This window comes from Moschus berezovskii, chromosome 11, assembly GCF_049115385.1.
Source record: "Moschus berezovskii isolate FMDL1 chromosome 11, NW_MosBer_1.0, whole genome shotgun sequence".
NCBI classification, from domain to species: domain Eukaryota; kingdom Metazoa; phylum Chordata; class Mammalia; order Artiodactyla; family Moschidae; genus Moschus; species Moschus berezovskii.
In genome coordinates, this window is record NC_142470.1 from 60683717 (window position 1) to 60711487 (window position 27771).

General features: G+C 46.2%; 2 protein-coding genes across 5 annotated transcripts; both read right to left on the bottom strand.

Annotated features, from left to right (window-relative positions):
• Positions 1 to 1477: 1477 nt before the first annotated feature.
• IL38 (interleukin 38) lies at positions 1478 to 12857 on the bottom strand. Of its 3 annotated transcripts, none has more exons than XM_055400958.2 (5): positions 12812 to 12857; positions 5155 to 5214; positions 2844 to 2929; positions 2447 to 2574; positions 1478 to 2166 (listed from the first exon to the last, which is right to left on the bottom strand). In XM_055400958.2, exons 2-5 carry the CDS (start codon positions 5184 to 5186, stop codon positions 1954 to 1956), a joined length of 459 nt encoding a protein of 152 aa, XP_055256933.1. In that variant the 5' UTR covers positions 5187 to 5214; positions 12812 to 12857; the 3' UTR covers positions 1478 to 1953. The 3 variants fall into 3 exon arrangements, with proteins under 3 accessions (XP_055256933.1, XP_055256935.1, XP_055256937.1); XM_055400960.2 differs by lacking the exon at positions 12812 to 12857 and adding an exon at positions 9974 to 10026; XM_055400962.2 differs by lacking the exons at positions 5155 to 5214; positions 12812 to 12857 and adding an exon at positions 3013 to 4150.
• A 2184-nt stretch (positions 12858 to 15041) lies between these two features.
• IL36RN (interleukin 36 receptor antagonist) lies at positions 15042 to 19997 on the bottom strand. Of its 2 annotated transcripts, XR_008682544.2 has the most exons (6): positions 19941 to 19997; positions 19701 to 19756; positions 18252 to 18337; positions 17167 to 17294; positions 16711 to 16989; positions 15042 to 15261 (listed from the first exon to the last, which is right to left on the bottom strand). XR_008682544.2 is itself a non-coding variant. In XM_055400957.2 (5 exons), the coding sequence occupies exons 2-5, from the start codon at positions 19727 to 19729 to the stop codon at positions 16765 to 16767; spliced, it is 468 nt and encodes a 155-aa protein (XP_055256932.1). In that variant the 5' UTR covers positions 19730 to 19756; positions 19941 to 19997; the 3' UTR covers positions 15393 to 16764. The 2 variants fall into 2 exon arrangements, 1 of the variants encoding a protein (XP_055256932.1); XM_055400957.2 differs by lacking the exon at positions 15042 to 15261 and having other exon boundaries at positions 15393 to 16989.
• Positions 19998 to 27771: the final 7774 nt, after the last annotated feature.

A 27771-nucleotide genomic window follows, 5' to 3' on the forward strand; every position in this document is an offset into this window, starting at 1 on the left:
CTGTCTCAGGGCTGTGTGTTTGCTATTTCTCTCTGCATCCCTTCCTACTCCCACTGCCTCCTATCCTTCAGCATCAGCTCAAATGTCACCTCCTCCCGAAAGTCAGAGTCACCTCCCCTGACCGCCCTCTTTAATGTTACTATTGAATATCTACTGCCCTCACCCTCTTTCACGCAAATTGCCCTTGTCTGTTTTCTTGTGTATTTGCTTGTTTAGTGTTTCTCCCACTCAGTTAGCAGCTCCAAGGAAACTTAGTTTTGTTGCTCCTAGAATATGAGTGGAATAAAAATTTGAGGAACAAGGTTGGGGTCAAACAGACCAGGTGTACATGTACAGCCTATGTGACCTTCAGCAAGTTAAGTATGTCACTTCTGTTAGTCCAGTCTCTTTACCTGCCAAATGTGGGTAAGAATACTTGCCTTGCAGGATCATTGTGGGGGTGAAGACAGGTCTTTGTTGCTTTGTGCGGGCTTTCTCTAGTTGCAGTGAGCAGCGCACTTCATTACGGTTCTCATGCTTCTCATTGTGGTGGCTTCTCTTGTTGTGGAACACAAGCTAGGTGCACAGGCCTCAGTAGTTGTGGCATGTGCGCTCTAAGGCCCACGGGCTTCAGAAGTTGCTGCACACAAGCTCAGAGGTCGTGGCTTGTGGGCTTCAGAGCATGGGCTCAGTAGTCGCAGCAAACGGGCTTAGTTGCTCTGTGGCATGTGGGATCTTCCTGGAGCAGGGATAGAACCTTTGTCCCCTGCATTGGCAGGCGGATTCTTATCCACAGCACCACCAGGGAAGTCTCTGAGACACACTCTTCTTAAATGTCCTGGCTCACAGTACAGGTTGGCCAGATGCTGAGTGGTTGTATGAAACGAGATGAGTACCAGCAGCCCACTCCTCTGAGCCTTGATACAACAGGCTCCCTGCTCTAACTTGAGCCTAACCATGGGTCCTCTACGTAATGGAGAGGGCTCCAAGGATGTGTAACAGTTCCAACTACAAACTCTCAGGTGAGATCCATCTCTGTTTCCCAACTATAACCAGTCAACTCAACTCATCAGTTCCACGGTAACCTTAAACTCAGTCCAAACCCACTGCCTCCTCATAATTGTTCCCTTTGGTCCTCACACATCAAAACTAGCAGACAATCAACGGTACTGGTCCATCAGTTAGGAGACTGATTCATTGTGAAGTATCTGATAGAAAAATTGTGACCTGAACTATTAACAAAACTGAGAATGTTAGCAGCCCAAGGCATTATCCATAGACAGAGGAAGGGAGTTGGATTCTGCCTGGAGCTTCTTGGTTATTTCTAGAAGCTCCAGAGCAGAGGAACCGGAGAAGAAACCATGATCAGGCTTCCCAGAAGGACTCACCAAATCACCCAGTCCCTTGGCATTAAATGCTTCACATAGAGGCCCATGAAGGCCCTGTGTTAGTGTCCTACAGCTGCTGTAACAAATTACCGCAAACGTAATGGCTTAGAACAAGACACATTTATTATTTTACAATTCTGGAAGTCAGAAGTCTGAAATGGGCTTAACTGGACTAAAATCAAGTCGGTAGGGCTGTGTTTCTTCCAGAAGCTATAGGGGAGAATGCATCCCCTGCCCTTTTCCAGCTTCTCGGAACCACCTGCATTTATTGGCTCACAGTCCCTTCCTCTGTCTTCAAAGTTAGCAGCATTGCATCTTCCATTCTCTTTCTGACTCTCACTCTCCTGCCTCCCTCATATGAGGACCCTGATGATTAATCATGAAGGGTCCACTGGGATAACCCAGGATGGATTGGCCTTCACTTAATCACATTTGCAGAGTCCCTTTTTTGCCAGGTAAGGTAACATATTCACAGGTTCTGGAGATCAGGATGTGGGGTTCTTTGAGGGGGCCATTATTCTGCTCAACCCTTAGTAGGATGAGCTTGGTTTGGGAGCACCAGGCCAGAACCCAGCTTCCTGCCTCCCTACCGACTCTGTTCAAAGTAGAATTCAGTGCGGGCTGAGGGCTCACTCTCCTTGGTAAGTCGCATGGGCTGCTGAGGTTCAGAGGAGCCAGAGAGGAACCAGCCAGGCCAGGCAGCGGCCTCGAGCCTGAAAGCGGGCCCTGAGCTTCTCTGGAAGAAGGTGAAGCGGGTGGTCTCCTCTCCGCCCTTGTACAGGTCCTCGATGTTCACATCCTGTGGGGGCAAGGCAGAGGAGGCTGGATGGGGCAGCCGACTGTCAGCCCTCGAGGCTTCTGGGGCTTGGCCAACGAGGGAACCAAAAGGTGAGTCTTTCTCCAGGGAAATTCCCTCTTCAGGTTCTAGTGGGAAGGGTCTGGGCACTGGGTGCAGAGGGAGATGGTGGAAATCCAAATAAGCGGGATGTGTGGAACTTGCTGGACCACAGATGGGCAGAGAGATGCCAGAGCACCCTGGAAGTCTGTAGGGGCCCCCAGCACAGGGTGCGATTGCTCACCTCCAGCTGCAGGGAAGGCCCCTCCCCTGTCTCCACACATGCCAGGCAACGGCTACCTCCCTGGACCCCCAAGAAGATGGGGAACTTGGTGCGTTCCAGGCCTCTGTTGGGGAGTATGCAGATGGTCTCTGGGAGGGAAGAAGAGAAGAGACCCAGGTGATGAGGGGACCCCAGATTGCAAGCTCTTAAGCGAGCTAAAGCTTGGGCAGGAAGGAACTGGGCCAGGGCACAGCTGACCTGGCCCCTGCATGCAGGCTGGGACTCCCATCAGGGCCTTGATCCCTCACTGGGAGAGCTCTCCCTGCCTCAGTTCTCACTGTCACTGGAGACAGAAAGGGAAGGAGAGCCTGGTTGGAGTTTGTGTGAGTCCTAGGAGGTCAAGGCCCCAGATGCTTACCTGGATGACAGTTGTCTTCATCGGGATCTCCCACCAGGAACTGGCCATTTCTCATGTATAGAGCCTTCTGCTCTGCATCCTTAATTCTGGAACAGGAATCGACGCTGATTGCCCACCCCCTTCAGACACCCCAGGCCCCACAGCCCTTCCATCCCAGGCTCTGAATGACCTGCTCATTGGCAGTTCTTCTGTGTTGAGTCCTTCCCCAGGCCACGGGTGCGAGGCCTTGCACCATGGCCACAGAAGCGGAACCTAGAACCAAGATCACCTGCAAAGTTGACTGAGCCTCTTTGTAACCATTCCCCAAAGCCCTCCTGATCATCGCTAACAAGCTTTCTGACTCCCAATTAAGCAAAGATGCCTGCTCCAGTAAACACCCCATAACACCCCAACCAATCACCCAACGCCATTCTTTCAGCAGGGATTATCTTTGTCCTGAGGCTATAAGAATCAGCTATTAACTCACGAAAACTATCTTTCCCTGGTCTGTCAGGAGGTCAGCCCACTGCACTCACAGTGTCCTCATTATCTCTGCTCTTTGTTCTTAATAAACTCATTCCCTTCTGAAATGCTCTTTGTCTGGAAATTCTTTCCCAACCCGCACTTAGGCTGCCCTAACATCCTGCAGCTGAGAAGTAGGGATGCTACTCCATCCAAAAGTAGGTCAAGACCAGATTAGCCATAGGCTATAGGAAAGTTCTCCTGGGCATTATTCAGAGACTGCATCTCTGTCTTTACCAAGCTTGGCCCCTGTCAGGCCCTCAGGGCAGTGATAGGAGCCAGGGTCTTCTCACTGAGGTGTACAGAGTTTTCCTGACCCTCCAGCCCTCCAGTATGCAAGTATGTAAGGTGTGGGGGTGCGGGGGCGGGTAGTAGGCCACTTTGGGTGTACCAAATACAGATAGTCAGCAGAGAGTCAGAGCAGGGCCCTGATGACTAGCAGTGGGGTTGGCAGTGGTTCTAATGATCAGTGTGGGAGTGTAAACATGTGCAGGGAGGTTGAAAACGAACCAAGGTGAGTCTGTGCAGATCAAAGCCACGCCCACAAGGTTAACCCATTGCTGGCTGGTTTCAGAGATGGCCATCAGTTGCTCTCAGGCCTGGGCATGCTCCTTACCTTCAAGGGCAGAACCTCTGGGCCAACACCACCACCTCTAGGGGATTCTTCTTTCTCAGTAACAGCTAATTATAATACCCTGAGCTCATGACTGTATGTGTTTAAGGCAGGTTCCCTTGTATAATAAAATTGAAGATCTGAAAAGAACTTGTTTTGGCAGCTGTCCTTCTCCCTCCAACCTCAACTACTAGGAACTGCCAGCCACATTCAGTTCAGGAACAGAACCCAGGCTAGAGACCCTAGAGAGCTGAAATCCTGTTTTGTCATTTGCAGGCTCCATGCACATGTGTCTTGCCTTCTTAGCCATGCTGTAACTTCCTGCAGGCCCGGACCAATCCCCCGTATCTAGGAGAGGATGGGGCCACAGAGAAGACAATCTTCCCAGGTGGCATTAGTGGTAAAGGACTCACCTACCAATGCAAGAGACCTGGTTCAATCCTTGGGTCAAGAAGATCCCCTGAAGAATGGAATGGCTACCCACGCCAAGTATTCCTGCCTGGAGAATTCCATGGACAGAGGAGCCTGGTGGGCTACAGTCCACGGGGAGGGACTCAATCACAAAGAGTCGGGCACAATTGAGTGAGGAATGCTCACTCATGGAGAAGCTGAGGGAATGCACCCCAGGTGTTAACCCTATTTTATTTTTATTATGCCCAAACTCATTCCTTGAAGGGCTCAAGATTCTTTACAACAAAAAACACAGATACTAAAGTGGTAAATGAAAAGTATAGACTCAAATATCTAATGAGAGAAAAGTAAGAGTTAGAAGCCCAGATGGGAGTAAAAACCACAGAGGTTCACATATAAAAATGCTATCATTGAGATTCGAAATTATCTCTGAGCTTTTAGAGAGAGGAGGCTGAAGCAGTACAGTAAATGTGAGTCTGAATCCTAGGCCTGTGTGACATAATGTACTTAATAACCTTTTCGAGCCTCAGTTTTCAAATCTATAAAATGGGTTTAGTAACACTTCCTTGTAGATTTCTCAGGATGAAGGCAAGGCAGTAGAATGGCTGGCTTCTTGCAGAAGCTCAGGGAAGAAAGCTCCTGTGATTATGATAAGTGCGTTAATTATGGGGCACTTGAGCTTTCTGGATGAGAGGGAACTTCATCCCTCTGACTCAGCCTTCTTTTCTTCTTCCTCTGTCATCCCCAGACCCCTAATTAGGAAAGGTAGACTCCAGGAAGACTTACATGTAGTATTTTGCCATGGGGAGGGAGCACATTCTTGCAAGCAGGGGTTACTGGTCCTTGCTGAGCGGGGAGGAAAAAGGGCTGTCAGAGTATGAATAGACAAAGAAGATGTACATATACACAATGGAATCATAGCCTGTCATAAAAAAGAATGAAATAATAACATTGACAGCAACATGGATGGACCTAGAGATTATCATACTAAGTGAAGTAAGCCAGACAGAGAAAGACAAATATCATATAAAATATTGCTTACCTGTGGAATCTTAAAAATGATGCAAATGAATGTATTTACAAAACAGAAAGAGATTCACAAACATAGAAAACAAGCTTATGGTTACTAAAGGGGAAATGAGAGGCATAAATAAGGAGTTGGGGATTAAAATATACACGTAACTATATACAAAATAGATAACTAATAAGGATCTACTGTATAGCATAGAGAATTGTACGTATATAGTGTTGCTATTGTTGCTGTTTATTCACTACGTCTTGTCTGGCTCTTTGCGACTCCATGAACTGTAGTCCACCAGGCTCCTCTGTCCATGGGATTTCCCAGGCAAGAATACTGAAGTGGGTTGCCATTTCCTCCTCCAGGGGATCTTCCTGACTCAGGGATTAAATTCATGTCTCCTGCTTAGCAGGCAGATTCTTCACCACTGAGCCACCAGGGGAAGCCCATCCATCTATCTATCCATCCATCTATCAATGTATAACTGAATCACTTTCTGGGCACCTGAACCTAACACAATATTGTAAATCAACTATAATTCAATTAAAATTTTTAAAAAAGAATAGCTGCACTTAAAAAAAAAAGAAAAGAAAAAGGAGGGTGGTGGACCTGGAGAACAAATACCCCAAGGGCCCCAAATCACCCCATCACAAGGCAGAAAGTTCTCACCAGGAACTTGTCTATCACTGGCCTCTGAGAATCCACCAAGGTGCCCCCAGCCCAGCCAGTTCCAGGCCCTCTGAATCGTCCTCCTTTGAGGCCATCCAGGAACACATCTAGCCAAGCTGGCAGGGGTGTGAGTCATGACTGTGCCCTGGGACCAGCTCTGGGAAACAAGATTGAAGGTACCCCCAAAGAGTTCAGCCAAGAGACATTCCCTGGGACTTAGACAGGGGTGGGTGGGCTTCAACCTCACAGTTTGAGGAAGAACCTGGCTTAGACCCTGTCCGACTCCCCAGCCTGGCCTTAGAGACACCATCCTGACTTCCTCTGGGCAGCACTACTAGGAAGAACCTCCAGCCTGCACCAGGAATGGGCAGGATCTCCCTGCAGTTAGAGAGCATTGTTCTGGGGGATGCTTTGCCAAGACTGTGACCTACCAGAGGTTATCCAAACTCCCCCGTTCTATTCCAGATGGAAAACAGCACATGCGTGAGACACAGACTTGTGTTCTGGGGGAGAAATGGTCCAAAAGCTGAAGCCAGTGACCTCTATACAGATCCCAGACCACAGAGCTTCACATAGCTCCGTTCCTTCCAGTTGGATCCTCTATCCCTAGAGCTTTTCCCTGAAATGACCATTTTGAGAAAGGCCATTCTAGAATCCAGCACTGAAAGAAACCCAGAGCCAATCAGGACATGAGGCTGGGAGGAGCTGGAGAAGAGTCCAGAAAAGTAAATACAAGGATGGCTAGGGCTAAGGCTAAAGAAGAGATCTGATTCTCTCACCAAGGAAGAAGGAGAAGAGAAGAGAAGAGGAAAGAAAGCAGAAATGTAGAGGAAATGGGAGAAAGGTAGAAACAAAGAAGCAGGGCTCAGAGAGGAAGAGGGTGATACTGAGCAACATTTTGGGAATCTACAAGATGGAAGTCCTGCAGATGGCAGGACGTCCAACCATCTCAACCTCCCTGAGCTCCTGGCCTGGCTGTTAGAAGGATGGCTATAGTCAAGGTGCCTTTTAGTACAGGACCTGCTACTTGATCACCTTGAACAAGTCATTTCCTCTCCCTCAGCTTTGCAGGGAGAGTTTGAGCATTGGTGAGGACAAAGGATCACGGGACACCAACAGGAGTACAAATTCTGGATAGATGATGATGACGTGAATCAAGGTCTTGAAGCATTCTGTGTACTTTGTAATTTCATCTGTTTTCTGTATTCTAAGGGAAAAATAATGAATTGCCCAAGTATTTAATAATAAAGATGTTCATGGCATCATATTTTATAATAGCAAGAAATTGAAAATAATCTACCTTCCCATAATAGGTGACTGGTAAAAATGGTAAATAAGAAAGTGGAGGCTCCATGATAAAGAATCTGCCTAGAATACAGGAGACATGGGTTCAATCCCTGGGTTGGTAAAATCCCCTGGAGAAGGAAATGGCAACCCATTCCAGTGTTCTTGCTTGGAAAATCCCATGGACAGAGGAGACAGGCAGGCTACAGTCCATGGGGTCAGAAAGAGTCGGACACAGTTTAGCGACTCAACAGCAACAAAAATTATGGTAAATAAGAAAGTATTGTACATGAAAGACAATGTTGTGGGAAAACATGATACATAAATGTTCAAAATACAAAGTGAAAAGTGTAGGTTATAAATAATGTGTGCATTATGTTTCCATTTAAATCTACCTACATACATAGAAACAAAGATGATCAATATTTTACAGCGCTTATCTATGGCTAACATGATTATGGGTGATTTTTATTTATTTTAGCAGTTCAACATTTTTCTTTATAAGAATATGAATTTCCTTTGTGAATGAATGAATGAAAGTCGCTCAGTAACGTCCGACTCTTTGCCACCCCATGGACTCTAGCCCATCAGTCTCCTCTGTCCATGGAATTCTCAAGGCAAGAATACTGGAATGGGGGAAGTATATGCTAAGTTTCAGTTTTTGAAAAAATGAAGTGTTCAATCCAAGTCATTAGTTTTCCAGAATGTGCCTGCCCATTGAATCACCTGGAGGACTCTTGAGAAGTACTATTTCCTGTACTGAAGTTTCTTGAAGTGACTTAGTGATCAACCAGGCTGGGGAAATGGTACACGAGTTCAGTTCTTCTCACTCTTGAATGAACATATAAATCATCTGCAGCTCTTGTTAAAATACAGATTCTGATTCCCTAGGTGTGGGGTGACCTAAAACTGCATTTCAAACATGCAACCAAATGGTATAAATGCTGGATGACACTTTAAGTATCAAAGACAGACGGTCTCCCAGCCCTTATAGGCTGACAGCAGTATGGCCTTGTTGCAAACCCACTTGATGCTGCACTCACTCTCAGCCAAACTATTGGAGAAACTTTGGTTGGAGCAGCAGAAATATGGGCAGCCTGGTACTGTGCCAAGGGCTGGCTGGGGCAGACGAAGTAGAGGGCAAAGCGTGAGGCCAGACAGATAGGCTGATGACTCCCCATCTTGGTCAATGTCACCTCAGAGCCAACAGAAATTCAAGAATGGTCCAGTCCAGCAGGATTTCTGGGACTCTAGAAGCCTCTTTTCCTGGCCTGGCCTCAAAGCTGTGTCTCTCCTAAAGATACCCCCCCCAATCAAGAACCCTTGCCTAGGGTCTTGGTATAGATTGTGATGTGTAGAAGTGAGTAGGAATGAGAAGCCGGCTTCTAGTTCATCAGAGAGCCTGGGTTCCTGGTGTGGAGCATCTGGATAGTCCTTCCCAAAATACCACATGCTCCCCAAAGCTTTCCCTTCCCAATTGTCTCCAAGTGACCTTTCAGTGGACATTAGGCGATAGCCCTCTCTGGACACCAACTTTGGCTATCTCAGTTCTCATCAATTCACCTGTCCTGGACCCAATATCACCAAAAATATCCCTGGGCTTCCTCCAGCTCTTTTGCACATCACACTCACACTGATCCCACCCTCTCCTTCATCCTCCTACATACTGTCTCCATCAAATCTGTTCTCTCCAAGACCAATATTAACTTCTGTAGAGTCAAACCCAATGGCTCTTTTGATTTGTCAGATCTTTGGCAACTGCCTCCCTTGGGTCCCTTGATATTGACTCACACCTCTCCATTCTCTGCTTCTCAGGTCCATTGTGGATTCTTCCTTTTTTGTGGGGGTCATCCCTAAACCTTGAATTCACAAGCCAACATCCTAAGCACTTTTCTTTCATATCCCGTGGAGCTACAATCCATCCATTTCCACAGGTGCAATGATCATCTTTCTCTGATGCCTCCCAAGCCCAGATTGATCATCCTCCTTTATCTCCAGCAGCCTCCAGGATACCACCCTCTGGATATCCTGCCATCATTCTCAACCAAATGCATCTAAGGTCAAATTCATCTTCTCCTCCTCCAAGTCCATTCATCCCTCCCAGTATCATTTCTCTTGCTGCCATAATATTCCTCTAGACAGTGAGATCAAAACCTGAGAACTGTTAACAATTTCTCCTACTTTCTTGACTCAATGACAGATTTATCAACAAGTTCCAATAAATTATGCCTTTAAAATATAACCTTTGTTTTCTTCAGAGCCATTAGAATTGTGCCTGTATTCCTGGTTTCTCCACCTTCAGTACAGCCCAACCTATCTGAGACTTCTGGACTTGTATTCTAAGTTCTGTTTTCATCACATCCTCACCCCACTCTAGTCTACAGTGGTTTCCCATTGTGTGATACCCTTTTCTAGGTGTATCTCACTTCTCCGTGAACACTAAACCACCTCCCAGGCAATGGGACTTCTTTCTTATTTTTCTTATAGGTATTTTTAAAGTTATATTTGATTTCCCTACCTCCAAAGTCACCCCATCTCATCTCAGATCTTTTGTCATTAAGGTCACTGAACATGGTATTATTATCTATAGTTGAGTATCTAGTTCTGCCAAGTTAATTATCAGCTCAGACTTACAAAGTCATGTCACTTAATCTCCAATCTTCAGTTTCAGCATCTATAAATCATGGAATTAGAGTATGTGGTTATTAAAATTCTTTCCAGATCAAACTATCAGTGATTCTATAACTCAGTGTTTAAAGCCTATTTTCTTTACCATTGCAATCCTACTCTGAACTCCCATTAAGTTTCATTGTGCTATTTATTGTTTTATATGTAGACATTTATTTCCCTTTTTAAATTGAACAGGCTCTTTAGGCTGCAAAACAAAACTTGTAGCTCTCTCCACCTGCCCCAACTGAGATACATCCATGCTTACAAGTAGGACATAGAAACACACACTGCAGATTCAAATGGAAGGTTGGTTCTAGAATTAACTCTATTACAAGTTTGTTTTGCCACCTTGGAAAGTCCCTTTTTGTCCCTAGGCCTCCAATTTCTTATCATTAGAATGAGAGGCTGGGCAAGATCAGTATTTTTCAAAACTATTTTAAATTTCAAAGAAAAGTTTTCATGGAAACCTAAGGGAAATTAGATGGATAAAAGGTACCTGCTTAGCAGAATCAGAAAGAAATGGAGATATGGGAACACAGTTAGCATTGACCACTGAAGCAAGCACTGGGTGTGTATGTCAATCTCAAGTTCCCAATTTATCCCTCACTACACCTTCCCCCTTGGTAACCAAACACTCCGTATAAAATAGATAACTAATAAGACCCTATTGTATAGCACAGGGAGCTCTACACAATATTCTATAATGACCTAAACGGAAAAAGAATCTGAAAAAGGAGTGTATATATTTGTATATCTGGGGAAGAAAATGGCAACCCACTGCAGTTTTCTTGCCTAGGAAGTTCTATGGACAGAGAAGGCTGGTAGGCTAAGTCTATGGAGTCTCAAAGAGTTGGACATGACTGAGAAACTAAACAGCAACTAAGGGAATGGCTACCCCCTCCAGTATTCCTGCCTGGAGAATTCCATGGACAGAGGAGCCTGGTGGGTTACAGTCCATGGAGTTGCAAAGAGTCGGACAAGACTGAGCGACTTTCGCTTTCACTGTGTATAAATATTCTCTCTGTACACCTAGAAGGATCTGTGAGTCTGAGATCCTTGGAAATAAAGAAATTAATTAACAAACCATGCCCTCATGGCAGGTCTGATGGAAAGAAAAAGATAAACCATCAGTGGGGTAGATGCAATAAGCCCACAGGTTTTTACATCGGAAACCGATTGTTCTAAATAACAAGGGCGTTTCTGTGTGGATGCCAGTAAAGAATGGACTTTGCCTTGGCCCTTGCCTCCCTGGCTACCTGTCGGAGATAAGGGGAGCCTGATGTTTCTCTCAGCATGCCAAGCTGATGACCCCAATTCTTTGGTGCCTCCTGAGTTGAAAGAAATGTCTTATGAAACAGGTCTCACTCACTTGTACAAGGTGCTGACTGGCTGGCGAGGCCAGGGCCTGGTCTTGGGTGGCTGGGAAATTTCTCCCCCTTAGGGAAATGTGCAGAGAAGGCAATGGCAAGCCACTCCAGTACTCTTGCCTAGAGAATCCCAGGGATGGAGGAGCCTGGTGGGCTGCAGTCCGTGGGGTCGCTAAGGGTCGGACACGACTGAGCGACTTCACTTTCACTTTTCACTTTCACACATTGGAGAAGGCAATGGCAACCCACTCCAGTGTTCTTGCCTGGAGAACCCCAGGGACGGGGGAGCCTGGTGGGCTTCCGTCTATGGGGTCACACAGAGTCGGACACGACTGAAGTGACTTAGCAGCAGCAGCAGCAGCAGCTGCAGTAGGGAAATGTGGGAGAAGGGAAGGGCAACCCACTCCACTATTCTTGCCTAGAGAATCCTGTGGACAGAGAAGCCTGGTGGGCTGCTGTCCATAGGGTTGCACAGAGTCGGACATGACTGAAGCCACTTAGCATGCATGCATACATATATAACTGATTCACTTTGCTCCATAGCAAAAACTAACACAACAATGTAAACCAACTATGCATGCGGGCACACATACTCAGTCACTTTAGTCATGTCTGACTGACTCTTTGCGACCCTATGGACTGTAGCCTTCCAAGTTCCTCTGTCCACGGGATTGCCCAGGCAAGAATTCCAGAGTGGGTTGCCAAGCCCTCCTCCAGGGGATCTTCATGACCCAGGGATCAAACCCATGTCTCCTGCATTGCAGGTAGATTCTTTACCTGCTAAGCCACCAGGGAAGCCTGTAAATCAACAATAAAATTTAATTTTTTTAACTTTTAAAAATTAAAAATAAAAATTAATTACACTGCCCCAGCCTCCAAAGGCACTGGGGCATCCCTAAAGAAAATCAAAATTCATCAAACATTGCTCGGTACCACTGGCCTAAATGATTTCTTCTGAAATTAGTTTCTAAAATCCGTGCTCCTTGAGGACTTCCCTGATGGTACAGTGATTAACAATCTGCCTTTCAATGCAGGGGACACGGGTTTGATCCAAATCAGGGAACTAAGGTCCCACAAGGTGCAGAACAACTAATCACTTGAGCCACAACTACAGAGTCCGTGTGCCACAACAAAAGATCCTGTGTGCTGCAACGGAAGACCCCAATGCAGCCAAGTAAATTAAAAAGTATTTTAAAATTTATTCAAAATATGTTGTCCGAAACATTTAAAAACCTTGACATGACTTAGCTATACCTTCTCCTCAAATTCTTTTATGTGTCCCTAGACTTATTTAGCATCCTTTGATATCTATGTAGGGGCTACATTGCTAACCAGAGAGCTTGCCAGGAGGAATTAAAGGGAAGTGGCCAATCAGAGTTATTGACATAAGGAGAAGAAAAGAGAAAAAGAGAGAACACTGCCTTCCACCACTGACCTGCAGATCCTGGGTGCCTGGAATCTCCAACTGATTTCTCCAGGCTGTCTACACTAAGTTTATATTGCCTGATTAGGGTGGATCAGCCTGTAGCAATGTTTATAATTGGCTCCAGGATGGGGAAGAAAGGCGTTGGGATTTCACAAGGTCTTTGGCATAGTCTTGATAATAAGAAGGTGGGAACATTAATAAATGTTTGTGAAAGGGTAGAGAGTCACACATAAAGCCTTTGCAGAAGCCAAGTGCTGGGACCCTGGCCAAAGCTACTATCATTGATACTGATGTTGGTGGTTTTGGCAGCCATATAAATGATGCCAGGGTCAGACATCATATCACCTTCCCTTTGGTGCCCATGGGGCTCCATCTAACCTTAGGGAGGCAGAAGAGGCAAGAGTGAGTATTGTCTGAAGGGCCTAAGGACAGATTTTTGTCTGTAGCCAGGCTGTGGCCATCAAGGCAATGTGAGAATGGGGGTTGATGATACTGTGAATAGTCCCTGTTGGGAAAGACAAAAGGGACGTCTTTGTTTTTCAACAGGCTCTATTAGCTGGTACCAGCTTGATGAGATCAATGTCTAAAGAAATCCACTATAGTCAGAAGACATTGACCTTAGATTTATCCTGGGATTGAGCAGGTGCCCTGTGCCCTAAACTACAAGGGCTTATGACACAGTGTAAGCAGGACAGGGGTGAAGAACACCTGGGCCTCTGATTGATATTGCTTAATTCAGTCCATCTAGCCACCCATCTGTCCATCCATCCATGTATTCATCAATCCATCAGTTCATCTACCTATTCATTCATCCAACCATCAGTACATCTACCCATCCCCCCATCCATCCCCTCATCCATCCCCCCATCCATCAGTCCATCAGAATGTCTACCCATCCATCCACCCACTTACAAGGGGCAGAGACACTGAGGCATGGTATTCTCTGGGGACCAACTGCTTTATTGTAATTCTCCCTCATGGGTCATTTGCAAAGTTCCATAAAGGGCTCAATGAGGACATGGGAGAGGTCAGTCCTATACCCAGATGTCTGCAGAGTGAGCAATGAAAAAAGATGGGCAGAGGTGGAAACAGACTTCTGTGTTCTGAGGCCAATAGTCATTCTTCACCCCTTCTCCCAAACTCTTGTCCCCTCAATGGAAAAGGTCAAAGCACGGAGTATTATACCAGACAACCAATGAGTGCTATGAGCATTCACAAAGACCTGTAACAGATGCATGTAAGACCTGGTCCCTGTTATTAAGTAGCTTCACAGTCTGACTGGGGAGCTAGGTCATAAACATTTGAAAAGACCAGACTCTCTAATCTCTGAGCCCAGGGAATACTAAAGACAATAGAAGAGAGAACCTCCTTGAGTAGAAAGATAAATTCCTAGAATTGAAAGGGCTTCAGCCCTTTATATAATTCCTCCTCTTTCAACTACTCCTGTCAGCTCATCCCTGCTAAAGCCCTTTTGAATTCTATCAGCCTACAAGTGATAACAGCAATCACACTTGAAGCTGGAAAAAGCTTCAAGAATGAGGTAGAATTTCAGCTGCTCCCTGCAGGGTGGGTCCATTTTGACAGGCAGAAGAGGGTGAAAGAATACTCTGGGTGGAGGAATAGTCTCCACATTTGACACTCTCTGGTTTCCAATAATTTGCCAAACATTACACAAGGTGCTTGGAAACAAGCCGGGACAGACTTTACCTTCAGGTGATCTCAGAAGCCTCAGATCCCAAGTCAACTTATTACAAGGAGGGGGAGTTAGCGTACAGGTGAGCACAAAGCACTGTCAGAGCTGATGACCACGGATCTCAACTCGGCAAGGGCTCCTGGGAGGAGGTGACGATATGAGACCTTTTCTGGGAGTGTGGACAGACAGTGTGAACCAAGTCTGTTCTCAGCAGCCCTGAGAGGCCTGTGGTAGCAGCTTGCTGTCTGCTGCCTGAGGCCTTATGCTGCTTCTGGGCTGGAGCTACTGAGGTCTCTGGAGCCAGACCCTCCGGCCTGGCCTCTCCCTCACTGATCCTTCAGCTGCAGCTGAGCCTGCCAGGCTGGTCTGACTGGTGAGGTGCACAGGGGACACATGGAACTACCATTTGGACCCCTCCTCCGGCTTTTGCTGTGATTCCCCCACGATTTAGGCAGGGACCCTGGAGTCACAGCCTCTGGCCCATGCGTCTGAAGGTGCAAAGGTAGTTGAGAAAGATCTAAACTTTGTAGAAACAGAATATTCAACCAATTTAGTATGATCAGCTTTAAAGATATATATATTTATTTTACTCAGCTGTGTCGGGTCTTAGTTGCCACACTCGGGATTTTGTTATATCACATGGAATCTTCCATTGCAGTACACAGACTCTCTAGTTGTGTCACTTGGGCTCCGGTAATTGCGACCCAGGGGCTTAGTTTCTCTGCAGCATGTGGGATCTTAGTTCTCCAACCAGGGATCATGTCCCCTGAAATGCAAAGCAGATTCTTAACCACTGGACCATGAGGGACGTCCCTGATCAGCTTTTTAGTTTCATATTTGGGGAAATAAAGGGACTGGTGTTCATTTTGAGCAGGACAATAAAAGTACTCTAGAAAATTACAATCATAATAAAATAAATGATTTATTTCTCTTCCCCTCCATACTAGTCATGTATTGCTGGGTAACAAGTGACCTGACTGCAAACCTTAACAACATAAAGCAGGAACACTTATTTTCTCAGCGTTCCTAAGGAGCTTAGCTGGCTGATTCGGCTTCAGTCTCACACTAGGTTACAGTCAAGCAGAGGCGCATCACTTGAAGGCCTAGCTGGGCTGGAGGTGGAGCTACTGTCGAGTTCACTTGTGTGGCCGTTGTCAGGAGCCTTCATTTTCTGCCACTGGGGCTCGTTATATGGCTGCTCACACATAGCAGGTGGCTTCCCCCAGAGCAAGTGAACAAAGAAACAGACCAAGATAGAAGCCACAGTGTCTTTTATAACTTAATCTCACAAGCTACATAACATCACTTCTGTTCTGTTCTATTGGTCATGGAAACAACTGTGGTTCAATGTGGGAGGGAGCACAGGGGTGGGGCATGAATACCAGGCAACTGGGGATCATCAGTCACTCCAGCTTCATTGTAGAACAATTAGAAAATACAGATAAATAAAAAGAAGGAAAGAAAAATCACCTCTAATAGCATTACCCTGACATTGCTAAAATGGAAGTCAACTCTTTCAGACTTTTGTTTCTATACAGAAATATATATAAATAGGTTTTTTTTTTCATTAAATTGCAATTACAAGATATGCTACTTTGTAACTCATTCTTCTCGCTCAATATGTCATGAGCATCTTTCCGTGTGAAGAGACATCAGTCTCTTGGGTTTTAATCGTACCTTGGATTTCAAAAGGTATGACATGCCCACCTTCCATCCTCTGAGTTGGAGCCACTTCCTCAGACACCACCACCCTCTCCCATCCATGGCTGAAACATGAAGGTAGAGATGGAAAAGGCAGCATATGATGGAGGCTGATTTAAAGAGAAGGGGCGGGGGCTGAGTCCTCAACTCTATGAACACTCTCCCTCTTCTGCACAGTGGGGACCTCATGTGGCCAGCTGGTGGCCCTGATAGGCTCAACTAGAGATGTGCTGCCCTGTGGGGCTAACAGCTACCAGGTACTTTATCACAAAGCATGGAAGGTTCCCACCACTCCCCTGACCCTGACTCATTAGAGGTTTATTTCATGGGGCTTTTTCAAGGATTCACACCAGTAGTGCCAATCAGCAGAAGAGGAAACTGTATAAAGCCCCAAATCTCAGAAGGATTTACCCAAACTGGGAAACAAGTACAGGAAGACTGGCAGTATGCCCAGCCCTCAAAAGTGGGGGCCATGAGAGCAGAGGCAGAGTGATCGCCATGGGTGTCCTCCTACCCCTCCAGCCCCTGCCAGAGCTGGCCTGCCAGGGAGCCCTGGAGACACACTGCCCTAGTCACATTGCTGGAAGTAGAAGTCGGTGATGGGGTCGTCCCAGCTGGTGTCCTCTGGGAGTTGGGTGATCTGCAGAGGCTGGTCAGCTTCAGGCACCGTGCAAAGAAACCAGCCTGGGTAGGCAGCCGACTCAAAACGGGAGGTGAGCCCCATGTCCCGCCGGTAGAAGGTGAATTTCTTAGACTTCTCGGCACTGTGGTAGAGCTCCATGATGTTCACTGGCTGCGGACAGAGGGCACGACAGGTGAGGGACAGGAGCAAGCGGGGGAACATAAGAAGGCAGAGCCGCGATCAACAGAACGCTACGAGGGACAGTTGCCCCAGCCACAGCAGCAGCAGCAGCAGCATCTTTGACTTAGTGAAGCCAGAGAGTGGTGAGGCTGCCCCGACAGGACCCACCTCTAGTTTCAGGGTTGGTTCCTGCCCTGTACCACACGACAGGCACTGGCTCCCACCCTGGACGCCCAGGATGACTGGAGAAAGCTTGGCATCCAGAGACCGATTGGGGACAACGCTGATCTCCTCACCTAGAGGAAGGAAGGGGATGCGGGAACCTTGACTGCCTTTCCTCTCTCTCCCCAACTATGGGCTGTATCAGACACCTTTCCCCCAGGCTGGACAGAAAGGGAGCAGCTGTTACCTAGGGAAGGGTGGTCTCCTAAGGTGGTCCAGTGAACGTCAAGACACATAGGATACTATCTTCCACCCTCGCATCCACTCCCTTGTCCGGGGTCAAAACTCCAAGTCTCCAAACCCCAAGGGAAATTTGATCACCTCTTTCAATGCCCCTTGACCCTCCAGACTTTTCTGTAAACTGTCTTGATAAAACTACCAATTAGAGTTATTTGGACATCTTTCTACCCTCCTGTGAGAGTCCTGAGATCAGAAAAAGGTCTCATTCCTCTCTGTATAATTCCTCCATCTCTCTCTCTCATACACACACATACACACAACCTCACAGAGAGCTCTACCTAGCCCTAACACCTGGTAAGAGTGTTCCAGGTTTGTGCTGCTTAGTGAGCAGGCCCGGTCACGCTGTGAGCACAAAGCCAGATGGTGCCACCTGCCCCTCTAAGTCCCACCACTCTGAGTGACCAAGGACCCTCAGAGAGCCAAGGGGACCCAGAGTAAAGAGGCAGAAACCCCCTCTCACATGGGAGTAAAGATTTAGACAGCCTGCATTAGTGCTGTCCTCAGCAAGGGCCACCAGGAAAAGGGATGTTGGATGCAGCTACACCTACCGAGGAAATGACAAAACAGCCATCTTGGAAAAGAATCCCACCTCTATATAGAAGCTTCCGGTGCATGGAGCCATTCTGGAAAGTGTGGTATTTCATTTGTCCTTGCTCAGAGCCTGGTTTTTTGATGCCCTATCTACTGTGTCGGGTCTGTAGGTTTGTGGCAGTGTTTTTAAGCCCTCTTCAAACCCCTCCCTCTGAGCATATAGAGACCTAGGGAAGTAGGTTCAGGTTTTGGCCACCAACCTTTAATGACCTTCCCCGCTTGTAGGCCTCCGGCTAGAAGCTGATTATCATGCAGGTAAAGCACCTTCAATGCTGCATCCTTCATTCTGAAATATCAGGACAGGATGACACTCAGTTAGGGGTGGGGTTGCTCCAGCTTACCTGGGCTCTCAAGACTCCCCCAACCTCAGGCACTATCGCCCTCTCTTCCCACTGAGCTGGAAGTAATGGCACAGCCTTCTCTCCCATCCCTGGGGGCGCATGCCTATCACGGACAACACCACAGCCTCCCATCTGAGTCTTGGATTTTCTCCTTCACCCTCTGTAATCTTTTCTACACTAACCAGACTCTTTCATGTGCCATGTTGGAAAGGAAACTAAACTGTGGATCAGAGTCCTGGGTTCTCACCCTGGCTCTGCCACCATCATCACAATAGACAAAAGGTTTACTCTCTCTGGGTCTGAGTCTCCTCATTGCTAAACTAAGATGTGATAGATGCTGTTCAGGCCTTTTCAAGGTTGAAATGTGCCTTGATCAACTTCTACCTTTTCTTCTTCTGCTTGGTGCATTTATTAATAATTCCACTTGGCTATATAGTCTCTACTATGTGAAGGATTTCTTTACATTTAAAATTCTTTCATTTTGCTTTTCAAATTTAATTCACATGTACAATCTCAGCTGATTTTCTGACAGCCTGTGAGGTGAAAGATGTATTCTGAAGGGGGTTCTTCCAGATGTCATATGGGAAAAAAAGTATGCTATATACAAATTGGCTATATGTTGCCTAAACACAAAGAAATCTCTACTTCAAAGTAACTAATATGCTGAGTTGTGCTACAATCCTCTTCGAAGGGGACCTAGAAAGCCTATTTTCCACATTTCCTTGACCGAAGAGCACCACTGTATAAAGCCACTCGTAAGACTGCCTTCTCTTGGTGGGCAAGCTATACTAGACCCTGAACTCGGTGAGAACAAGAGTCTGCTCATTCACTGTTCCAAGTCCAGAGTGGAGTGCCTGATTCAGCACAGGCTAGTGGACAGACAGACTGACAGAAGAGTTTTGCTAATGCTATTTTGTCCCAAAGGGCAGTACAGAAGTAGTGTCTGAATTGACTTCACTTCACCTCATTGGAGGGTGGGGATGGGGGCGGTGGCTGAGGGGGGAGGGAGGAGGGGATGGTAGGTAACAGTAGGGATCCAAGCTCCTAACTGCCTTTCTCATTACGATGGACGAGGCCACAGCTCTTTTCTCATCAGGTAACCCCCAAGAGGGAAGCCTGCCCCAATCTGGAGAGGCTGGAAGAGATGGTCTAAAGGTAAGGAGGTAGGTGCCTGTTCAAACCTTTCCAGTCACCCCCACTGTAGGCAATCCCAAGCATCCCCTCAGGGGAAAGACTGGACAACAGGTCTACCCGGAACTCGCACCCCTTCCCACTGGACATGAGCCAATCAGAGGCTCAGATACTCACCGGAAGCACAGCGCCCCACTCAGGACCATCTTGAGCTTCCCGACGTGTAGACTCTCCTATTTTGAGATAACAGAAAATCTTAGGTGGAAATGGAGGCCGAGCTGCAGGGGACCTGGGCCCCCTGAGCCCTCCCCGCCTCCCCCCTCGACCCTCTGCCCTGGCATGGGAAGAGCCCCCAAGGAGCAGGGGAATTCTAGGTCTGGGGTCAGGAGAGGCGAGGCCCAGTTCCCCAGGAGACACCTCGGAACACTCCTCTCTCCTGACTGAGCCCGTGCTGTCTGCCTGCTCCTCCAAGGTTGCCTCAGCCCTTTTAATGATCCCTAGGGAGGGGCCCCTGAAACTGCCTCAGTCTCGGGAGGAGCAGGATTTCCAGAGTGATTTCATACCACCTTAAGCTTCCAGAAACACCTGCCGCTCATTATTTCACTCAGAGAAGGAAACTTTTGGAAACAGTCTTCTTCTTTGAGCAATTCTGAAGAACTTGCAGGGGCCTTCCAGCCCTTTGTGATCACTGAGCTCCTAGACATCTGGCCCTGCCAGACCCAAGCGCAACATGCAGTGAGCTGCTCAAGGAAAGCAGAATTTAGAACAGCCCCCTTTCTCCCTGCCCTCCTTCCTTCTCTCCCGCTTTCATTTCCTCCCTCCTTTCCTTCCCTTCTTCCTTCTTTCCTGTTTGCCTTTGCCAAGACTGTGGAAAATGCTGCAGGTGGAGCTCGCCTGCTTAGGTACTGTTAAGGTGATATATTCATTGTAGAAAAACCTGAAAATCCAGATTGACCAAAAAAAAAAAAAAAAAGAATTCTCGTCTCCAGCTTATGTGTAATCAGTGAACCAAGAACAACAGTTTTTCCTCTGCACATGCATACCTGTAACCACCACTTTACACATACTGCATCCCAGATGTGCTCTGTTTAGTCTCTCTGTCCTTTTCGACTCTTTGCGGCCCCATGGACTGTAGCTCACCAGGCCCTCTGTCTATGGGGAGTCTCCATGCAAGAATTCTGGAGTGGGCTGCCATGCCCTCCTCCGGGGGAGGGATCTGTGCAACCCAGGGAAAGAATCCAGGTCTCCCGCATTGCAGGCGGACGTGTGAGCCGCCTACCGTATTTTCAACTCCTTTAGTCATGTAAGCAAAATAGCAGAATCTCTTTTCGTATCAAATATAATGAAATACTTCCCAGGTAGCTCAGACGGTAAAGCGTCTGCCCGCAATGCGGGAGACCTGGGTTCAATCCCCGGGTCGGGAAGATCCCCTGGAGAAGGAAATGGCAACCCACTCCAGTACTCTTGCCTGGAAAATTCCATGGATGGAGGAGCCTGGTAGCCTACAGTCCATGGGATTGCAAAGAGTTGGACACCACTGAGCAACTTCACTGACTGACATGATATCAGGACATTGAACAGCTGCAGAGTATTTCTATGCAACATCATTTAGTTACAGCAATCAATTATTATTAGCCATTGTTATTATCACAATGTGTTATTGAAAATCTTTCAGTGACAAACATCTTTGTTTCAACATCTTTGCTTGTGTCTCTGATTATTTCCCTTGAAAATAAAATCTAGCTTGGCCCATCTATTATTGCTCTTTCTTCAGTACATAACTGATAAAATAATGTGTGATTGTATGACATTTCATGAAGTTTTAATCCTTCCATATGCTCCGTGTGATGGATCTAAATGAAAGGTAAGGGTCTGTGCACAATAACAATTTAATTATGTCTTGAGCACCACAGAAAACCATTTATTGTTAAGTCATATATTTTTAAAAAATATTGTTTTCAGGTGAATGTAGTAAAATGTCCTTAAAATGTTCAAAAATAAATAAAATATCACATGGTTCAAAGGGTAGAAAAATGATTCATCACTCATAATACCACTACTGTGATAAACACCTTTCAGAAAATTAGAGCCTTATGTAAGTTCAGTTCAGTTCAGTTGCTCAGTCGTGTCCGACTCTCCGCGACCCCATGAATCACAGCACGCCAGGCCTCCCTGTCCATCACCAACTCCCGGAGTTCACTCAAACTCACGTCCACAGAGTCGGTGATGCCATCCAGCCATCTCATTCTCCATCGTCCCCTTCTCCTCCCGCCCCCAACCTTTCCCAGCATCAGAGTCTTTTCCAGTGAGTCAACTCGTCGCATGAGGTGGCCAAAGTATTGGAGTTTCAGCTTTAGCATCAGTCCCTCCAATGAACATCCAGGATTGATCTCCTTTAGAATGGACTGGTTGGATCTCCTTGCAGTATAAGGGACTCTCAAGAGTCTTCTCCAACACCACAGTTCAAAAGCATCGATTCTTCGGCGATCAGCTTTCTTCACAGTCCAACTCTCACAAACATACATGACCACGGGAAAAACCATTGCCTTGACTAGACGGACCTTGGTTGGCAAAGTAATGTCTCTGCTTTTTAATATACTATCAAGGTTGGTCATAACTTTCCTTCCAAGGAGCAAGCATCTTTTAATTATGTAAAGTTGGGCATAAATTGGCCAAATAGAAAAGACACTATTTGTGCAAATAGTTTCAAAAAAGAACAAAACAAAAAAAGACACTGCAGAAAGAGTTGGCCAATAGGTAAAGTGACTTTAAGCAAACAGGCTTTCATTTGCAAAGTGGTAATAGAGAAGAAGGTTTTGTTTCTCCTAAAAAGGTAGAATGCCAACTGCTTAGTTTGCCCCCATGATCCCCTGACTCTAGTGAATTGCACCTGTGTGATCACAGGATGCTGCCATGGTGCTTCATCAAGCTCCCTCCTCCTTCTGCTAATAAAGAATGAAGCCAGTATGTGGTCCCCCTCCCCTCACCCCCATGATGCTGAACATCCAGAGGGCTGTGCATAACAAGGGAGAGATACAGAGTGAATGGATGAGCCAAGAAAATGAAAGAAAGAAATATAAAGCAAATCCCTGCTAAGAAAACTTCTCCAAACTTGAAAATAAAGCACAATGATAATGGCATGTGCTCTCAGTGTCGTACTGGAGCACTGTCAAACAGTCCCACCAACAACTGCACAGTTCTCTGAGGAAAGTCCATCTTTGTTTGACTCATTAATTAACATGGGTTAGATTATCAGACTCCAGGAAGTTAGATGTGAACTAAGGGAAGATTGATAATTTGCAAATAATTTCTGCCTGACAGAAAAAATAGTCCCAAAAGGTAACAGCTGTCAGTTTAGTTCACTTGCTCAGTCATGTCCAACTCTTTGTGAACCCATGGACTGCAGCATGCCAGGCCTCCCTGTCCATTACCAACTCCCAGAGCTTGCTCAAACTCGTGTCCATCGAGTCGGTGATGCCATCTGACCATCTCATCCTCTGTCATCCCCTTCTCCTGCCTTCAAACTTTCCCAGCATCTTTTCCAATGAGTCAGTTCTTCGCATCAGGGGACCAAAGTATTGGAGTTTCAGCTTCAGCATCAGTCCTTCCAATAAATATTCAGGAATGATTGCCTTTATTGACTGCTTTGATCTGGGTACAGTTGTATTGCTTTACAATTCATTAGGCAGGGTTGTTGTTGTTTTTTAATTTAAGCCAATCCATTGCACCATTTCTTTCCTGATTGATCATATAAGCTTCTGTTCCTTGACTTACCCTTTGAATCAGCTTTATCACCTTCCAGTTCCTTCATTTATTAATAATGATAGATCTTTGATACATGCTCACTGTTTGTGTGAAAGTCATGTTTTGGATTTTTTGAAAATTAAACTGGCATTATATAAAACAATGTTCCTTTGCCCCAGATTCACACACCACGTGTCGTGGTTTTCAAATATATACACAGATTCTTTGATACTCCACCCTTTAAGAAGCGGAGCTTTATTCTCCTTCCTTTGAGTGTGAACTGGATTTAGTGACTAAAGAATATACTGGGTTGGCCAAAAAGTTCTTTTGGGTCGGTCTGTAGCATTTTATGGACCATGAGGTGCCCAGAGACTGTCCCAGCCTGCAGAAGGGGAATGCTCCCAATGGAGACTTCTCACCACCTTTGAGTGGCAGTGCCCTGGAGGTGAGTGCAGATCCTGTCCTTGATGGGGAGATGAGAACTCAAACGGTGTAAGAGTACACACCTGTACTAGTAAGTAAGCACACATTCACAAACAGCTGATTATAACAAAATGGTCATTTTTATTAGGAAGATAAATTAAACAGTAATTAAAATAGCCAATATTCATTTGACGGTCACTATGTCCCAAGAACTATGCTTAGTGGTTGGCATGAATGTTCTCATTTTGTGCTCAGAACTGTCCCGGGTGGTTAATACCATAATTATTATGTCTCATTCATGGATGTGGAAACCAAGAATAGAAAGATTAACTGTCACCTGATACTGGACCTATAATTAATATTATAGTCATAATCAAACCCAGGAAACCTGAATCCAAAGCTATTGACTCCAAAACACAACACAGCAGTCAAAGTGATCTTTTCATAGTCTGAGTCAGATCACAGCCCATCTACTCCCAGAGTCTGTGAGAGTGAAAGAAAAGACGTGGCCATGTTTTTCAAAGCCCCACAGAATCAGGCCCTCATTAACTCTTGACCTCGTCCTTTCGCCACTCCATGCAGTACGTTCAAGGCACATGAAACTCTTTGCTCTTTCTTGAACAAGTGAAGCATGTCCCTGCCTCAGGGCCTTTGCACTGGCCATTCTCTCAACATGGAAGGCTCTTCTCCAAGACACCAGAATGTTCACTCTTTTACTCTTTAAAGTCTTTGCTAAACTGTCACCTTCTCAACAAGACTTACACTCACCACCCTAAACTGCTCTCCCCTACTTCCAATTCCCCTTTTCATGCTCCATTTCTTTGCACAGCACTCACCACTTGTAAGCACATTGAATAATTTGGGTGTACTACTTATCAGCTCCCCTGCCAGTCCTCTTGGAAAATAAACTCATTCAAAGGGAGATGTTTTCTATTTTCTTCACTGGCATATTCTAGGCACTTAACGCCTTCGATAAATGATGCTGCACTGATGTTGAGTGAATTACACACTGTATCATATAGAAAAAGCCAGATAATTGCCTAACATTTTGTTCACAATTATGATTTTATTTCTCAGAGATTTTTTAAAAACGTTTTTTGGGAATATAATTGCTTTACAATTGTGTGTTAGTTTCTGCTATACAACAATGTGAATCAGCTGCACGTATACATATATCCCCTCCCTCGAACCTCCCTCCCACTCTCCTATCCCATCCCTCTAGGTCATCACAGAGCATTGAGCTGAGTTCCCTGTGCTATACAGCAGCTTCCCACTAGCTATCTGTTTTACACATGGTAGTGTATATAGGTACCATTCCCTGGTGGCTCAGATGGTAAAGAAACTGCCTGCAATTCAGGAAGCCAGGGTTCAATCCCAGGATCGGGAAGATCCCCGGAGGAGGAAATGGCAACCCACTCCAGTATTCTTGCCTAAAGAGTCCCATGGACAGAGGAACCTGGTGAGCTACAGTCTATAGGGTCTCAAGGAATCAGGCATGACTGAGTGAACAACACTTTCACTTCTCACTTCAGTGTATATATGTCAATCCTACTCTCCCAATTCATCCCACCCTCTCTTTCCCTTGTTATGTCCGCAAGTCTGTTCTCTACATCTGTGTTTCTATTCCTGCCCTGCAAATAAGTTTATCTGTACCATTTTTCTAGATTCCATACATATGTGTTAATATATGACATTCATTTTTCTCTTTCTTACTTTACTCTGTATTGATGCCTTGGACTCTTCATTCTCTTGATGTGACAGTTAAGACCATAGGTGGACAAACTTTAGCCTGTGGGCTAAGATGGGCCCACTATTTGTTTTGTTGGAACACTGTCATGTTCATTTGCTTAAACAGTCTATGAACACTTCTGTACTACAATGAACAACATTGAATATTTGTGACAGAAACTACATAGCTTGCAAAACCTAAGATACTTTGTACCTGGCCTTTGAGAGAAAAAGTTTGCTGAAGTCTAGTCAAGACTCTCTGGATCCAAGTCCTAAATGTGTCACTTATCAGCGTGTATTTTTGATCAAGTTATTGAATCATTCTGTGTTTTGGAGTCCTCATCTGTGAAACATGAATAAAAATAGTATTTACCCAGGTTGGTGAGCTTCAATGAGTTAATGTATGTGATGCGCTTAAAAGAGTGCCAGGCACATTCATGCAGGCATGCTTTTAGTCGCTCAGTCATGTGCAACACTTCGTGACTCCATGGACTGTAGCCTGCCAGGCTTCTCTGTCCATGGAATTTTCCAGGCAAGAATACTGAGTAAGTTGCCACTTCCTTCTCTGAGGGGATCTTCCAGACCCAGGGATTGAACCTGCATCTCCTGCATTGGCAGGCAGATTCTTTATCACTGAGCCACCTGGGAAGCCCGCCAGGCACATAGTCGATGCTTAAATGTCAGCTATATCATCACGACCACCAGCAGCAACAGCTACGTGGCCTTGGGAAATTTGCTTCTTCTCTCTGATGTGATGATTCATCTCACCTTTTTGTTTCTCTATAAAAACAGAGTAAAATCCACTTCACTGGGTTGTCACAAGGAGTGGATGAGACAGAGGCTGTGAAGAGCATGGTAGGCACTTGGCACAAACCCACAGACACCTGCTTACTGCCCTCTTTGTGTTTCCCTGTCTCCTCCCCAGGTACATAAAGAAGAAACTGGGAACATAGCAGAGGCCAGGGTCACATTCCCCTAAATCTGGGGCTGGTTCAAGACCAAACACTTCCTTGCACAGGTTAATGCCCTTACCTGGGCCAGAGAATGAGAAAGCACCACCCCAGTCTAGCTGAGAGGCCATAGCACATGCTATGGGATTTCCACGTTACTTACAAGAAGGCTAACATTGGCTGCTCATTTACTGTGCCCGGCAAAATCTCAAAAGCAGTACAGGCATTGTGCCAGGGGTCCTGGGAGATAAGCGATAGTCTCATTCACATTTGACTGATAAGACAAAATGAGTCTTAGAGTTTGGTTCACAAGGTCACAAACTAGTAAGAGATTGATCCAGTATTGGTCCTCTGGCAGTTGGATTCCATACTAACTTGTCCCCTCTCCCAAGCTCCATCCCCAACTGTGAACAAATCAACCATGGAATTCTACAGATTCAAGTGATAGAGGAAAGGAGGGCAGAGATGGAAACTAGTTGATCTCCCATTCAGGGTTTTGTTTGCAGGAAGGATCAAGTCTCTAGAACAGGGGCTTCTTCCTCCGCAAGAACAGGAAAGACAGTGGGAAGCCCCAGAGTTGGTTCAGAGACAAAAGGCTTCACCAGTACAGACAATACAGTGGTGGACAGGACTGCCCTGGTGGCAAAATGGATACGAATCCTGCCTGCCAATTCAGGGGACGCGAGTTCCATCCCTGATCCAGAAAGATTCCACATATCACAGAGCAACCAAGCCCCCACCCTCTAGGACCTACGAACCACAGTTACTGAAGCCCAGGCACCTACAGCTTGTGCTCCACAGTAAGAGAAGCCACCGCAGTAAGAAGCCTGCACACCACAACTGGAGAGCAGCACTGCTCAACACAGCGAGAGGAAACCCGCGAGCAGCAACAAAGACCCAGCACAGCCAAAAATAAATTAAGTTTTTTTAAAAAAGAATGTGTTGGATTATGGAAATGTTTTTTTAAAATGCAGTGGTGGACATCCAGATGGAAAGGATTCCTCACTCCCTGGGATGACTTCTTGGGGCTTAGAACATCCTTGAAGGACCCTGCCTGGCACAGGAGAGATGGTGGTGATGCACACACAGCGTCCAGGGAGCCCCAAGCAGAAAGGGACCTCCTCCCCCGACTCCAGCCACAACCTGTGGTCACTTTGGGAGTGACATAGGGGAAGGTGCCACTGGGCTCTTAGCACATCTGAGAACCCCTGGGTTCCCCATGAGATCACAGGAAGGTTTGAGGTCTGGGCACTGGCTGCAGCTGGGTGCCTTGTTTCTGCTTAGTTCCGTGGAATCTTCCAGGAGGGGAGGGCTGGGGATGGGCCAGTTCTACAAGCAGGGATCAAGGACTGTGTGGGTGACCCAGGAGGCAGGGTGAGGCTCTGTGTGTGTCGCACCCACCC